General features: G+C 33.9%; 1 protein-coding gene across 3 annotated transcripts in view; it reads right to left on the bottom strand.

Annotated features, from left to right (window-relative positions):
* LOC128015698 (neuronal growth regulator 1-like) overlaps positions 1–17,684 on the bottom strand; it is a 109,455-nt gene that overhangs the window by 13,730 nt on the left and 78,041 nt on the right. The window contains exon 8 of one of the 3 annotated variants that reach the window (XM_052599749.1): positions 14,207–14,248. The exons of the other annotated variants lie outside the window; for them this stretch is intronic. Within the exon in view, the coding sequence (XP_052455709.1) occupies positions 14,207–14,248 (42 nt within the window). The remainder of the gene's footprint in view (positions 1–14,206; positions 14,249–17,684) is intronic. 3 annotated transcript variants of the gene reach the window in all.

The raw sequence follows: 17,684 nt of genomic DNA, 5'->3' as shown, positions 1-17,684 counted from the left end.
GTGACTGTCCATTGTTGTTGGGCCTCCAGTAGTTTATTGTTGTTCTGTCTCCTTTGTTTCTTTTTCGACTGTGAAACACAGTGTTGTCACCTTCTAACTGTGTGCATACTACGCTGATGGCAAAATTAACATCACTTGCACTGTACATATACCCTTGCATATGCATTAATATATACAGTATAGTCTTGAAATAAAGTTAAAACAAAAATTTAATGACTTTCTGTCCTCCTATGGGTTGTTTGAGGAACAGATCAAAATTACAAGGAATAGCTAAGGCAAAAATTTAAATTAGAGCTCAGTGTTGCTTAGGCCCCACTGACTTTCACCGTATGGAGAAAAAATAAATAGTTATAGCAAGTTATACAGGTTTGGAGCAACATGAGGGTGAAAAAATAATGAACAAAATGTCATTTTTGGGTGAACTATCGCTTTAACTAAATCTATCCTTGGCACAACATGGTTGTGAAGCACGCCTTAATAAGGCTTGTTTATGGTTCAGGTAAAGTGAGCAGGATTTCAGTTCTGCAATGGTAAGTGAGCAGGAAAGGCTGTGGATGGGTGGAGCAGCTGGAAGAGAGACGAAATGAAAGACAGAGAGAGAGATGGGGAAAAGGTGAAGAGTGACAGAGGTTTTGCCACGTTGAGGAAAGAGCACAACCTGCCTCACTGGGTTTCAGAAATAATTGGATGGCACAATAAAAGAAAAAAAGATCTAGTCGGAAATTATTCTAAAGGAGAGTGAGATTCTCAGACTATAATGACTGGAAAAAAGTTTAGACTTTAATAAGACTGTAAAAGTCGTAATGAAAGTATACAGAGTTTTATTGCAAGTCATGTCAGTGAAGAATGATCTAGATCTAGCTAGTATATAGCATACATCCCTTCTTTGTGATAAATTATATTTTGTTTTACCAAAATAGCTCATTAATTATATTTGAAACAAACAAATGTCACAGTTTGGATGAACAGCAGCTTATTTCCAGTAATACTGCATTTTAGTTTCACATCAATTTCTCCTCATTTTCAGAAGTTGGCTTTTTGGTTTACTATTGTAGATTTTAGTTTTGTTACTGCATCTAAAACCGTTTTATTTTTCCACTGGCCGCTGGCACACGACTGTGCATTTCCTAAAACAAAGGGATTTATTCATGCCATTTCACCACGGTCAGTTTAGAATTTCCTTCCAATCAAATGCACTTCAACGCTTGAGCTGCCATTTTCCAAGCAGTGAAACGGTCATTTAATGAGCCCCTGTGAGGAGAAGCCATGATTGTAGTGAGGAGGACAATACTGTAGCTTTATGATGCAACTTCCCCTTTTCATCATTCTGAGGCACAGAATTTCAAACCCCTTTAACATGTAAATAAGGTAGGAAATATTCTTATAAATACAAGCCCCGAGGTTCAGAGGCCATTTTAGACAGAGCAAGATAACAAGAGCGCTGTTGGTGTGACAACTTGAAAGTCTGAATTAATCTCCCTGCTAACCTCGCCAACATAAGAACTGTGTATTGTTCACACACAAAACCTTAAAATAGCTACAAACATTGGTTATCTGAAAACGCCATTACCATTAGTGGCTCAATAAACAATCTTCCGCATAAAAACAAAGTTTGTTCTCAGCTAAAGCCGTGTAAGTCTGCATCTACAAAAAATGCTTTCTGGCAAGAATGACAGGAGTGAATCACAGTGTAACTACTGTAAAAATCAACAAAGAGCTTTCCACTGACACTATCATTCTCGTGTCATAAAAACCATTCCACACATATTGTAAACTGCATCAGTGAGAAACAGATTGAGAGTTATTGACTCATGAGGGGTTTTTGCACTCTGGAAAAAAAGAGAACGAAAAATGTAAAACACTCTCCAAGTGAGATCCATTAGTTTGCGGCTTGAAATCACGCAGAAAGAACATTATTTTCCCCTTCAGCTTAGCCACATGAAAGAGCACTGAAAACCAACTTCCTAATGACACTCCCTATGACATTATCATTTAAAGACAATCGCATGAGGATCTTAAATTAGCAGGCCATCGTTAGTATAAATTTGAATAACGTTCAAATGTTGAGAAGGAAGAGACACAGACCATGGCCTTTTGCTGTAGGCATGTAGTAGAATAATGAGTGTTTCTTCAACTTCTGGCACATTTATGTGCAAGATAAATTTTTCTTTTCTTTTTTTTTTAGTAAAACAAACAGATTTCAGTTTTGTTCTGAAGATCACATAAGAATTTAGTCCCAAAACCGATCTATCTACACACAAAACACTTAATTTTTTAAGTGTTTGTTTTATTGCATTTCCGATCAAGCAGTTTTAAAAAATTATGCAAAAAGTGTGAAAATATTATTTAAAGGATATATAAAATACTATAAAATTTGCCTCATCAAGACAAAGGATTTGGACATTTTATTGGTCAATCAACCAATCGATCAAAAAAATTAATATGGACTATAAGTTCCTATAGAAAAAATCTTAATGGATAAAAATGTATACATACAGTAATACATATATAGCATATCCATTTCAGTCTGTGTATATGCATTTTTTTTTATACATTTACACAGACAAAGGTTGACACCTAATATTCAAGACTGAACTGAAATGGGACTGACAAGATAAAAGCTTTTCTTTGAGATCAAGAGCAGAAAAGAGAGGAGGGAGGAGAATTAACCAATAAGGATCTAGGACCCTGTCAAAACAAAGAAAGTTCCATGCATCATCTTGTCAATCCTAAGCATGTGCTAACATATATATTTATTTCCCAAGGCTCGAAAATGCAATGTTACTCTATTGGCATATGTGACCCTGGACCACAAAACCAGTCATAAGGGTACATTTTAAAACTGAGATCGAATAAATAAGCTTTTCATTGATGTTTGATTTGGTAGGATCAGACAATATTTGGCAGATATACATCTATTTGAAAATCTGGAATTTGAGGGTGCAAAATAAAATCTAACTAATGACAAAATTGCCTTTAAAGTTGTCCAAAATTGTAATATTACTAATCAAATATATAAGTTTTAATATATTTACAGTAGGCTATTTACAAAATATCTCAATGGAACATGCTTTTTACTTAAAGGGACACTAAGTAGGAATTACTCCCATCTAGTGGTGAAATTGTATTTTGCATTCAAACTAATTTTGCTCTCCAGCGCCTAGCTTTTTCAAATGCGCGTTGCATCTACGGTAGGCGATATGTACCAAAAAGCTTTGACAGGATGTCTTCTAATAGCACTTCGTCGAGTTTCCTTTAGGTGAACAGGTGTGTTATTTCAAACAAACTGCAACATGACAACTAACAAACGAATGTTACAGTATGAATTACTGACTGTGGAAAACATGAAATATTGTAATTAGTAGTTATGTCTAATTTATTTCGTTATATTTTCTGAATTATATGCATTGTTAGATATAAAAAAAATATTATAATATAGATTGTAACACTGACTTACCTGTCGAGAAGAAAACTGGCCACTTCAGCGTCTCTTTTGAAATCTTTATCAAGCATTAGCTCTTTCCACCTAGAAAAAGCTTCCCCGACATTAACTCTTGTTTTCTGTAATCTACGGTCACGGTTCCTTTTACGTTCTATTTTTGACTGTTTTGGCGACGATGTTTTCTTCTCCTGTGGTGCGGCATATGTATGGTCCATAATAAGAATGCAATCCAGACTTTTAAACTTGCCGGTGCAGTTTCAAGCGCCTCTCACTGCTCTGCACCTGCGTTTCTGGCTCTGACCGGAAACGCGCTGTGGAAACGCGTTGGCTTAGTACTTTTTGTCCCTCTCTGCTATTATAGTTTTGCAAGATGGCGGAACTACATGGAAGCCTCCGTCGACCTACCCGTCCCATGTATATAAAGATAATAAATTCTTCATTTACAAGGATTAGTTTAAACATTGGCATAGGTATTTGTACACCATTGAGGGCATATTTATGAATAAAAATATTGATTTTAGATAATAAAATACCTAAAAAGTTACTTATTGTCCCTTTAATATCCTAATGATTTTTGGCATAAAAGAAAAATCTATAATTTTGACCCATACATTGTATTTTTGGCTATTGCTATAAATATACCTCAGTGACTTAAGACTGGGTTTGTGGTCCAGGGTCACATACTCTATGCTGTCCAGCTATTACAAACTAAATGCATGTGAGATTTCACTGAAAAATCTCCTCTCTGCTGGCTTTTTTTCAGAGCTTTTGCATTTATACCTGAACATTAACCTGCTCATCCTTTGCACCCAGGCACTTGTTTGGGCCATGATGTTTTTGTGCAGAACTGGTGCTGATGTGTGTGGGGGGAAGGGAGAGGGACGCTACAGATACCATTTAATGGACAGCCCAGTGAAGGAGCCCCTAGAGTGGTTGAGATAATCAGGCTGAGAGTGCATGTAGAAGAAGCAAAGATAATTGAGCGTAGGAGAGGGAGAGAGAGAGATGAGAAGGAAAGGTGGGGGTGATTCGTATAGGAGAATGGACTGGATGTGAGTGATCCTTTGCTATTGCCCATTTGTGGCAGAACATGACATCTCAAAGAGGGTACAGAGCTCAAGGCTAAAGATTAATCTTCACAAGAGGAAGAGTGCATTTTTGCTCCTGGTAGGAGATTTTGGTCCATGAAAAATGCATGTTTTTGTTTGTGTTTAGTGTAGGTAGAAGAAAAAGACACAGTGCTGGCTCACAGAATTCTGAATACTTTGGTGAGGACAGTTCCAGTGTGTTTATGTGTGCTTGGATGCAAATTTATGCATGTGGAAAATGATGAAAGCAACATTAGTGGCAAAACAACACACATATTCAGATCCATGGTCGAAAAAATGTGCGACACCTGGCAATGATAGAACATTTATGCTCATAAATATTGCTTACCAGTTACAAAATTGGAATTTGCATTTTTGTTTTATTATTATACACGAATATTTTTGCTCTAAATAAAGTTGTTTTGCAGTTTTTTTTCCCTTCCATATTTGTGACCATGGCAAAAGAAAATAATATTTTACTTGAGATGTGAATGCAAGCTGGTAGTTTGTATTAAATGTGATGCAATAAAATCTCTGTACCATGAAATAATAGCAGGAAATGTCTTTATATTAAGCTGTCCATGTGGGTTGCATAAATTTTTTTAAAATAAACATAGAATGCGTTTGACTAATGTAGTCCAATTTCCTGAACTAATGAATCTTTTGAGATGGTTCGTTGGATGAACAATTTCAAAAGGATGAGTTATTGGTTTGAATCAGCCTGACAAACACTTTGCTGAATCAAACTGTTCATATTCAATGTCTGACTGACTAAATTGCAAGTATTATTTTCAGTAGTCTGCAACTAAATAAAGACTAAAATACTAAATAATTATTTTATAATTATTATATTATAAAATATTATTTTAGGTAATATATGATTTCTCTTGCCAGGTTCTGACAATTTAGTGCAGAAAACACTGATGGATCAACATGCAAAATGCAAAAATTGTGGTTTTGTTTCTCATATTTTTGTTTTGGTGGCCTAATATGAGGAGTATTTCACATGTGTTGACCGAGCGGCAACCTCGCGCTCTCTCTCCTGAAGCCAATAAGGAAGTGACAAAAACTGCAATTCATCGACTGGCCGCTTGAGGCTGGCTGCAAAAGGGAGTCAGTCCCATAGACTCCCCATGTTAAAATGCCCAACTTTACAGCAGAAAAAAACATGTTTACAGCCTGGTTCAAAAAAAAATTTTGGTCTATATTGCTAATTTTGCCCTTCGTGACAACTGTGAGGAGGTAATTTTTTTTTAAAACTAATCCGTTTAAATTAAATGAAGACTTAAAGTTCTGCATAATTAAAGGCGTGGTCACTTGAGTGACAGGTGGATTGCCGCTGCTGACAATACCGACGTGCTAGGTGGGCGTGGCTTCAGCAATCAGCTCCTGCCTTTTTGCCCATTTTCGATTACCCAGGAGAGTCGTAGGTGACGCGCTGCCAAGATGGCGACGGCCCGCTATGCACACCAATTTTTACTTGCAATTGGTGCTCACCAAGCGTTAATTTGGAAAAATGCACAAAACTGAATACTCAGCAATATCTCTATTGATGCTGAATTAATGTGTTATATGTAAATTCATATTTAAACATGATACCTGTACAAAACCATCTGTGCAATATGCAAATTCCATATTTTGAACTTTTGTTCGACATTTGTATTTCTTCATATTTATACTAGCTGTACAGATCCATCTGCTCTGCTCTGCACATATTCATTTTCTGCTTCACACACACACACACACACATATATATATATTGTATACTATCTCTGTATACAGGGTAAATATATATATATATATATATATTAGGGGTGGGCGATATCTCGATATTTAAAATATATCGAGATATTTTTTAAACACGATATGGATTTTGACATATCGTATATATCGATATATTGTTTATATTCTGATTCCGCCACTTTGCTTGTTTGCCTTCCCTGTGCTGTACTCGCCCCCGCTCGCTCGCCCCCCGCCTCCTTGCTTTTGTCCCCTCTTACCTTGCGTGTAGAGAACTAGTCAAAAAAAAACAAAGACAACTGGCTCCATTATATGGAGATACTTCAGTTTTAAGGCGTAGGGCGAACGGCAGGCAGATGTCTACTGTAGGGCCTAATGAAACGCGGACGGAATCGCGGAATCCAGTCATAAAAATGGAATTTACAGTTTAACGCGGAATGTCACGGAATTGGTCAAATTTTAAATGAATTAATCAAAAGTCGGTCATGCACTTACATCAAATCGCGAAATGGACTAATATCTGCAAATATTAACCCGGAAAAGTCTATTTAAATATGAATCCTGCATGTTCTGCGTGTCTGTGTCAACGAATGGAGCAGAAGCGCGTCTTCATTCATTAAACACGGAAGCTCGCATAACGCTCGCGCTGATTTCATTGTCTTTCCTCTCTCTAAATAAAGACGTGAACACATGAGGAACATCTCCAGAACTGCACTAGAGAGTCACTTCATGAGCATCTGACCGTTTGATTTGAGTAAGACTAGCTCATATCACATCATAGACTGTGGTATCACATACACAGAACTGTAAAGGTAAACCCGTCAAAATAAAAGTATTTGACAGAAATCTATTACTATTGTACAGCAGAATGTAGATAGCCCACTACTACTACTATTAAAATGAAACGAACATAATTTTATAAGGAATAATCACACAACATTTCTCCCATGTTTTATTTTTAATAGTAAATCCCCTTTGTTTACCAAAAAATAAAGTTTGCTTAATTTTAAATAATTAAAAGATAAATTAAATGAATGTTTTATGCCTTCATGTGATAATCAGAAAAATGTAAATACACAGAATTTCTGAAGGGAAAAAAAACATTTCACATAAGGCTATTTTAAGAATTGTTTTTAACTAATTAAGTTGTTTTTATGCATTTAAATAATTGCACATGCTAAAACACAGAATTAGGTAACAATAAAACATATGGTGAAGAAAAAAATAAAATGTTTCATAGGCCCCTTAACATGTAATATTTGCCATATTTGTTTTTGCAGTAGTTTTTTGGGGGTTATTTTTCCTGTAAAGATATCGAGATATATATCGTATATCGAGATATAGCAAAATATATCGAGATATATTTTTTGCTCCATATCGCCCAGCCCTAATATATATATATATATATATATATATATATATATATATATATATATATATATATATATATATATATATATATATATATATATATATATATATATATATATATTTTTTAATTTTTTTAGTTCAGTTGTTTTCATTCTGTAGAGCAAACTTTTTTTGCCAGTTCAAAGTCCTTGTGTGGGTGAACCTCAAACAAAACTCACTCTGATTCTAAAACACACATATACTGAAATTAAAATAATTAAGCCTGAGAGTCATCGATTTTAAAATAAATCTTCTAGAGAGTACTACTGCTACAAAATCTGATCAGGGAGTTCATCCATTGGTGCATAAGCACCAAAAGGAAAGCAACATTCAGTGTAGTGGAACACAGCAGAAGGCTTTTCTGTGATGTACAATTAAACCGATTCACTGTATGCCCCTGAATGCGAGATCAAAGCTAAGCACATCAGTATGCAGAACTGGGCACAGTATTGATTTTTGAGCTATTCTGAGGGCTCATGTAAACACAGGATCATTTATACTGGGGATGTCTTTCACAAAAGCACACATGAGACTCCAGTTGGACCATATTGAATGCAAGCAATATTGCTCAATCCTTGCCTGTTTAGAATCTAGAGGTCAAGAAAGATTTATGACATGCCACGCGCTTATCATCCACAACCAGAAATGGTGGTGTTTTTTTTTATAATGAGAAGCAAAATGAAGGTCAGGTAGCACCACATCACATCTTTACAAGGGGTCTCTCCCTCCATTGATCCCGCTCCTTCCTGATGCAGCATAAATCTGATAAGTGCACCTGAAAGATTCGCTAAACAGGATTATATCCCAATAGGCCACTATGCCCCATGCCGTCCATTCTGAGAGAGTACACAGGATGCCAGGAGACTGCAAGTCTGAAGGATTAAACAAATAAAAAAGACGAATATGTGGTAAGCAAAAAATTCTGAACATATAATCGAATATTAAACAAATAATATAATATTGAACCTTGGTGCGACAAGGTGAATTTTAATACCAAATATAATTCCAAATTCAGCGGCAAGCCTGGAGTATGTGCCTGAAGCATAATTTATGTAATTTTGTAATTTGTAATTTTGCTTCATGTCATGTGTTTCCTTTGTTCGTCTTGCGTTCCTTTAGTTCATGTGTCATGCTTTCATTGGTTCATTGTCTTGTCATGTAGTCTTCAATTCCGCTTTCTGTCTACTCTCTCATTGGTTGTTTTTGTCGTGTTCTCCTATCTTTTGGTATATACAGCCGTTATGTTGCCTGTAACTACTGTTGGTGTGTTGTGTCCATCTCTATGTTCTTATTTTCCCTAGTCAAGGCAAGCCAAGCCAAGGCAAGCCAAGATTCTTTTGTTTATCTGTTCACTTTTGGGATATAATAAAATGCATTTGGGTTCTCACAACACTTGTCTTCAGTGGACTCTTATTACAGCCATTCACGTGGGGCATACCAGGTCTAACAATTTCACTTGATTTTTTAACCAGAATACTTGGATGTATACACACAGAGACATTTCTGTTCAAAGTTTAGGGTCAGTATGATAAAAAAAATATATATATTTTTTGAAAAAAGTCTCACCAAGGGTATTACTGTAATTAATAATAATAATAAAAAAAAACACAGTATAAACAGCCTTATTGCATAGTAATATTATTACAATTTAAAATAAACTATTAATATAGCTATTTTAAAATAAAGGGACAGATTATTCAAAAATGAAAACCGTCATTATCTAATCACACTCTCCAAAAAGTACCAGTAAGTATCATGCTACTCATGAGCTCCAGATCATCTGAGCTGTATGATAGTTTTGTGTGAGGAGCAGATTAAAATGTAAAATGTTATTCACTGACAATCATGGTACTTTTTTGTCTATTCAATAACTCCTTTTCGTAACCCATCATACATGCTACATGAAGATGAGTAGGTGATTCCAAAATGCTTTAATGGCTGTAAGTAAAGGTCTCATATAAAACGCTCTATTCGAATCTGACACACTATATAGGAAACTCGACATGTGTGGGGCCTTTTCACAAAAATAGAACATTTCTGTAAGGGAGAGATATAATGGGAGGATAAATGACTTTAGTTTTAGTGCTTGAGAGGCATTTTTAAGTTAAGAAAAAAAAAGTTTAAGAGTATTAAAGTAAGTAAACGAGTAAAAATCTGTAGATTAATTTGATCTTAAGAGCCCTAAATACATAAAATAATACACTACAGTATCTTCCAAAAGGCAGTAATATATCTATTTTTAAGGAATTAATACTTTTGTTCAGCAAAGACATTTACAATTTTACAAAAGATTTCTAAAAAAAGCTGTGCTTTTGAACTATAATCAAAAATTCCTGAAAATATATATATATATTAGGGCTGTCAAAAATAGCGCGTTAACGACGTTAATTAGTTGTTTGTCGTTAATTACGTCTAATTTTTTTAACGCATTTCTCGCATGCCCAGTGTGACAAATTATTCAGGTCAGGAAAGTCTCGACGATCTCTGAATTCTCAAGATAGTAAAAAACAGCGGCGAGCGCCGCAACGAAAACACAGAAGAAGCTTAAGGTTTTACCCCAGTTACTCTCAAATACATTCATGCCAAGCTTGAGAAACAGAGACTACTTTGGTAGTTAATACGCTGGAGCTTCTTCCTGTTATAGCGTCCTGTGTTTCACACTGCACATGCGCAGAACGCCTTCATGCAATGCAGCGAAAATTACAGCTTTTTGGAAAAGCATATCCATTTTTACTTGGTTTTACTGGCACTTGAAGCCTTCAGAACGTGATAATATCGATCCTAAAGTATTGTGGCAGAGCAAATGAACTTCTCCCAAAAACAAGAGTGCCCAGAGTGCAGAGGGCGCATGTTTGTGTTTCTGAGTTCATTCTTTCAAGTTTCTCTATGCATAATTTCATAGATATGTGGCTATATTTAACCACTGGTTCACCTAAAATTCTTACACTATCCGTAGTAAAATGGCATGGTTTGATACCTAGTGCTCAGGTAAATTTGATCTAAGTAAATGTTAAACTTTTGAAATTCAGAAAAAAAGAACCACATATTGATGAATCAATACATGAAAATTATGTATCTGTGTCCTGTTATTTATCTTTTGGTATGCATTTCAGAAAAAAAAAATGGTTAGGATTCAGGTGTAATTGCAAATAGTGATTAATCCTGATTAATCCACTGAAAATTCTGATTAATTTGATTAAAAATTTTAATCATTTGACAGCCCTAATATATATATATATATATATATATATATATATATATATATATATATATATATATATATATATATATATATATATATATATATATATATATATATATATATAAATACACACACAGTATATATATATTAGGCAGCACTAATTTCAACTTCTCTTCAGTCTTTTCAACTTTGATGATAACATGTTTGTATATATATATTATAAGCAAATTTCTGAAGAATCATATGACACTGAAGACTGGAGTAATCGCTGCTGAAAATTCAGTTCCAGTTCCAGTTAAAACCAGAAAATCTGTTATTTTAAATAGCATATTTTAATGAAATAAAACAGAAAAATTAACTAGAAATGAAATGAAAGAGTGCATTTATTTTGAAAACATAGCCCTGACATGAACATACAGGCAACAAACAACAAAAAATAAAACCTTAAAGTGGATTAGAAAAATATTCTATCCTCACTATTTCATTGCAGACCATATCCGAGGTAAACAACCTAATCATAAACACATCTCCATTCTAAGCAAGCACGTGTCCATAGGCAATAGCGCTCTCTCACGCTGATGCTCATTTTGGTCAAAAAGGTCCTGTGATTGCAATAATAATCAGTATTCATGCACCATGCACGCTTGGCATATGTTTTCCCATATGCTTAGAGTCCACTGCAAGGATTCAGTACGCAGCATTGTAACACAAGAAAAAAACTGACAACACTATTCCATCAAGTTTGCCAGATTAATTCAAATTGGAGACAGAAAGTGAAAGTTTCATTTGCGATGCTGAAAAACAACAAAAAAAGCCAGTATCCTGAACTGATGACACCGGTAATTGCTTTGTTTACAGACACCAAAAATTAGGGATGTGAGTCTCAGAGGACGGAAAATAAGCAATGTCAAACTAATGACATCCAACTAATAACCTCATTTGTTGATATGCTGAACGAGACACAGTTGGGCAGAATATCAGAGCTATAGTTATGCTCTTAAACATGATTAAGCCCTGTAACTAAGCTCATTTGTAGGTTTGAAGAATGGGATCAAGAGAAGACAATTAAATGTGGACAAAGTGTCAAATTGAGATCCTCAAAAAACTCTCTATGGAAATTTTAATCTAAAATATTTAAATAATTTTTCAATATTTCATTTTGCATATTTTCTTGAATGATCTCTCAACCAGGAATGAGGTTATGAACATGTGCAGGACAGTCAGTGCTGGACAGTAACTGATTACATGTAAGTAATCAGGATTATGCAGCCAGATTTGAAAAATTAAGTACTTGTAATTAAATTATATTACAGTTTTTTATTTTATTTTATGGATAACATGATTTCATATTATTCACACAATGGCAGTAAATTATTTGTAATTTCTTGATTTATGTTTTCTCTTTTTAAATGTTCTTTCTAAAAATCCTACAGGGTTTCATACCATAGCTTTGACTACTCTATATTCAAAATAGGTAAAATGACCATGTAAATGTCATGCAAATTAATTTGGGGAAAAAAACACCAGTCAAATTTCAAGTTACTAGAAACAGCTGATATACAGCTGTGAAATGTCTTCATATCCAGTGATCTTCACTAATTACTGATATGGACAAAAGTCTGGATTAAAATATTTAAAACCTCCCTATATATATATATATATATATATATATATATATATATATATATATATATATATATATATATATATATATATATATATAGTTAGTGTTCAAATATTTGTTTTGATTATCAATTTTTATTTTATTTCAATAATTATAGCTTTTCAACAACTCAAAAACCTCCTGCAGTTCTTTCATAAAGCCCATTTTGGGAAACCCTGGAGGAATGTAATGTTAAAATAATTTAAATTAAATTAAATTACATTAAATTACACATTGTTCCTGTGGCTCAGTGGTAGAGCATTGTGTTAACAGTGCAAATGGTCATGGATTGATATATATATATATAAATCGCCTGAATGTAAGTCGCTTTGGATAAACGCGTCTGCAAAAGGTAAATGCATTTTAAACTGTTGATAAAGAATGGAATATATTACATTTTTCTCCCTCTTTTTTCTTTTTAAATCAATATGGTACACAATTAATTAAAAGTGCTCAGAATTAATTATCTAAAACGAGTAATTATAAGATTACGTTATATACCAACAGGGTACAGAAACGAAATGATCCAATCATTTAAGTTTGCACTTTATCTAAAGAATAACTTGTCCATGTGATTGTGGATTCAATGTTGTGGTTTGAGCTCTCTCTCTCTCTCTCTCTCTCTCTCTCTCTCTCTCTCTCTATATATATATATATATATATGTTTTTTTATTTTTTCATGAAACACACTCGATTTCACCGAATAAATCTTGTATGAATCCCAATAGCTCAAATGCTTCCTAAATCTCACATTTTGTGGAAGCTATCTGAACTATTACCAAAAGACAGGATGATTTCCAGTGGAATCAAAGGCATGTCTGAATGTAGCTATTTCAGCAAACATGCAGTGAAACACAAAAGTACTGACAGTGTTTTTTGAGAAAAGCGCACACTGTGTGTGAACTAAGGATTGATTGTCACAGTCATTTATAGCCATTTTTAGCAGTTGTAAATGTGTAAAGAAAGGCCAAAATGTTTCAAAATCATGCAAAATAACTATGAGTAGGTATCGACAAGCATCTGTTCTGTAAAAGTCTAACATCTCTTCCTGTTTCCATTCTAGCATATATGAAATATCTCACACATACAGTAAAAAAGTAAAGAATGGATTTAATAGCTGTTGTGCAATGTTTTCATTTTATTCGTAGGAGAGACTGGGGCTAATAGTCAAAACAAAATTTTTGTCTTGACTACAAAAAGCTATTAAATCTAAATTAAATTCCACCGCTATTGTCCAGAATAATAATAATAATACTAATAATAATAATAATAATAATAAAATATATATATATATATATATATATATATATATATATATATATATATATATATATATATATATTGTGTAGAATAATATTATATTTTGTGACAACATGCAACTATAGCAGAGGCTGTACCTTGTCACAACAGAACCTGTCATTATAAAGAATAACATAGTTTTTAAAAGCTCAGTTCAATCAATAAAACAATTATGACAAACAAAATGGTCGATAAATATTGTAATTTAAAAAATTACAACATACAAAAGTCATGCAACACCTGACATTTACAAATAAATACCCTTGTCTCTACAACCAGTTCAATTCCCTGCGTGACAACTAGCCTCAGTCTCCCCTTATACATGCTCATATAAATTTCTTTACATCATTGCGTTTGCATACCGTATGTATTGCTTCTTTCTGAATACCCATAATCCAAACCTCCTGTAAAGAGATGTCAAAACATAATTAGCATGTATTAATTCATTTATATTCTTGGTCAAATAAGTAGTGCACCTGTTGCGAGGAATTAAAACTATCCTCTCTCGGCCAGCTCTCTCAACTAGGACAGCACAAAATTAACTAGAAATACAATTTGGAACTTGGAACACAACAAGAACAGTGGGACGTCGAGACAGTTTATCTCAGCGATTGATACTGCCGCTATTGCAGTGGACCATGAAATTGTCATTTGTTCTGCAAGCGTTGCATCAAATGAAAGTTAAGGGCTACACACTAGGTCTAAACTACAGTATGGCAGTGAGAGGACCACATGGCTAATTATATTCATTCCATACAAAATGGTATACATTCTAATACAGTGGCATATCTGTAAAAGTGAGTATGAAAATGCAACAAGATCTGTAAAGCTGAATGAAACTCATTGTGGTTACTAAAAACAGTCATGCAATACAACACATCACACACACATTGTTAGTGTGTGCATTGTGTCCATATATGTCAGAGTTTATGTGCTAAAGAGAAAGCATTAGGGGAAATAATGTATCCCTTTTGAGGGATTACATTTTCACACTGGCTTTTAAAAGTCATGTTTTAAAAGAATAGTTCAACCAAAAATAAATAAATAATAATAAAAAACACAAAAGTAGATATTCTGAGGAATCTACTGGTCATTCTGGACACAAACAGATTTTTAATTCAGCCAGTTTTTGTGAACTGGATCAACTGATTCGTTTTCTTTAGACTGTTCCACACACAAAGCTATTGTTGGCTTCAGATGACTTGCAATTTAGCACAAAAGACTTAGTGGTAGAAAGATATGGTTTTTTTGAAGGCAATGTCTTAAAGAGCAGGGTGGCCAATGATATCAACGTAATGAACTAACGTAACAAGCACAACAATTGAGGTTATATTTACTGTATTTGGCATCCTTTTGACTAAAATAATTGGAAATAAAATATTCGAAAATTTAATTTTAAATTATTATTATTTTTGTGTAAAGTGTATTATGGCATTTTCAAAAATAAAGACATTTTTTAAAACAGGACACAAAAAGAAACAAAACAGTTAAGTTTTCAATAACATTAAGCCAATAGTTATTTTCATGTTTTGCTCCAATAACTGTTACTATTAAAATAAGAAACATTAAAATTCTATGTTATAAATAAATTAAAAACAAAACACAAAAAACAGTTGTGTTTAATGCTAAAAGTTAATTAAATCACATTATAATGTACAGTATAAAAAATGGATATTCATTTTGAGATTTATGTTAGAGAGTCACTTTAACACAGTGTTATTAAATGCTTAGTGTTTTTGAAAAATAGTTATTAGTGTAAATTATTAGTGTTTTTGAAGTTAAAATGACATGATGCCAAAAGTAATCTAAATATAAAAATAGAAGAAAAGACCATTCAAAATTAAATATCTGAAAAAATATCCGCAAAATATATCCAACAGCGACCAGTACAATTCCATAAACTTGTTATTTTTATGATACAATAACAAAAAAGTAATATGTGTTTGAGACAACCTGAAGGTGAGTAAATAATGGCAGAATTAAAATTTTTGGGTGAACTATCCCTTTATTACACATAGGAACAACCCCCCCCCCCCCCCCCACACACACACAAATATCCCAGGCTCCCCCAGCAAGAGATTACCATGGTCTGTGATTTCAGTAAGGAGCACAACAATGATAACATAGCGACGCCATAGATAGTGAGAGACGTTCAGATGCGGCGGAATCAGTTGCTGCTCAGGAGGAGAGAAAATGGCAGACAACAAATAAAAGAGAGAAGTCGAGGAGGCGTAATATCAATATCCCGCCCTTCATGCAGCCCGCACTAAAGCAGAGAATGAGGAAGCCAGAGAGAAGCAGTCAGCGTTTAGGAAAGCCCGAGTGCCACACATGACAGTGCCCACCATAACGCCACAGTGCCCGCTCACAGGGGTGTCAGTGCTGTACTGTGCAATGCCACAAGTTAAAGAAAAAAAAAATCCCACAAAGAACACAAATAAATAAAGTGAAAATATAAGGGCTGTCAATTGATGTCCATTTTTAATTGAAAGTGATAAACAATTAAATAAAATATGCATTTAAAGAAACAAAAGTAATGCCCTAACACATTTTTAAATGGTTAATTTGTCTAATTTGTTAACAAATTAAAAATCTTTTGGTTTGGATCTTTAAATGATTCAACTGATTTGTTTAAGAACCAAACTGAATCAGTCTAGATGGTTCTTGAGTAGGGTTGGGAATTGTTCAAAGTTTTCGGGTTCCGGTTCCAGTTCCAAATACGGTTCCATTAAAATCCTTAATCAACTATAATAGAAAAATAGCGGTAAGGAAAAATGCACAATACTCAACTCAACTACTCAATACTGTTTATTACATACTGTCAACTTAATTTAAAGGAATGGCAATGTTAAAATTCAACATATTACAGTATACAAATTTTCAGGTTCCATTTGAATTATTATTCATTTTTTTTACTATTTTACCTTCACTGAATGTAGTGTTGCTGGAAGATAGTAAACAATATTGAGTAACGCTAGTCCATCAATCAGCATGTGCTTCAAAGTTGATGTTTTTTACACTATCAATAACGTTTTGCTGTTTAACGAACAGTCATGGGAAACATGTGTTCGGCAGTTAAAGAAACAATGCGGCGCGGCGCGTCTGTGGCATGCACGTCATTGGAAACAATGTGCTCAGTAATTAAAGAGGCAGGGTGGTGTTTCTGTTATTCAGTTTGTGACATCCTTTACAAGAAACGCCGAATCATCATAACACGGGCGCAAGGCAGCTCACAGTGCTTGGTCATGTGTCGCACCATAACCGTTTTCGGAACCGAAACTTAGAAATAAATAAATAAACAGATAAACACTCGTACGGCTCGTAATGAGAGAACTGATGAGTGAGTTTATAGCAAGTCCATTTAGAATGAGCCAAGGATTCGACTGATTTTAACAACCATAAATGTTAACAAAAAACACATACTTCGAAATATGTTTAGTTTTATCAAAACAAATACCAGACCGGATAGCATATTAAAATATGCAAAACATTATGTAAATAAGTAAACAATGTATTAAGTATTGCAAATGCAAATTAATTTTTAGGTTCTAAATGACATTTTTTGAAGCTGAAGCATGGCTAAAACTCTTTTCTCAGCAAACACTGATTAAGAATGAATTAATTGAAGTGTAATTTAATTTATATGATTTAAAAATAACTGATTGACAGCCCTAGAAAAAAATTAATAAATAAAAAATAAAGTGACAACACACAAAGCTGAACGCCAGCAGGCATCCTGGCCAATCAAGAGAAGGAGAAATTGCAATGAAGAAGAGGTCATTTTTGGTTAGTGCAGCATTTTGGATCCCTTACTGAGCTGCGTACAGCATGTGATATATA

This window comes from Carassius gibelio, chromosome A6 (genome assembly GCF_023724105.1).
Source record: "Carassius gibelio isolate Cgi1373 ecotype wild population from Czech Republic chromosome A6, carGib1.2-hapl.c, whole genome shotgun sequence".
NCBI lineage: Eukaryota > Metazoa > Chordata > Actinopteri > Cypriniformes > Cyprinidae > Carassius > Carassius gibelio.
This window is presented reverse-complemented; position numbering and strand designations above follow the sequence as displayed.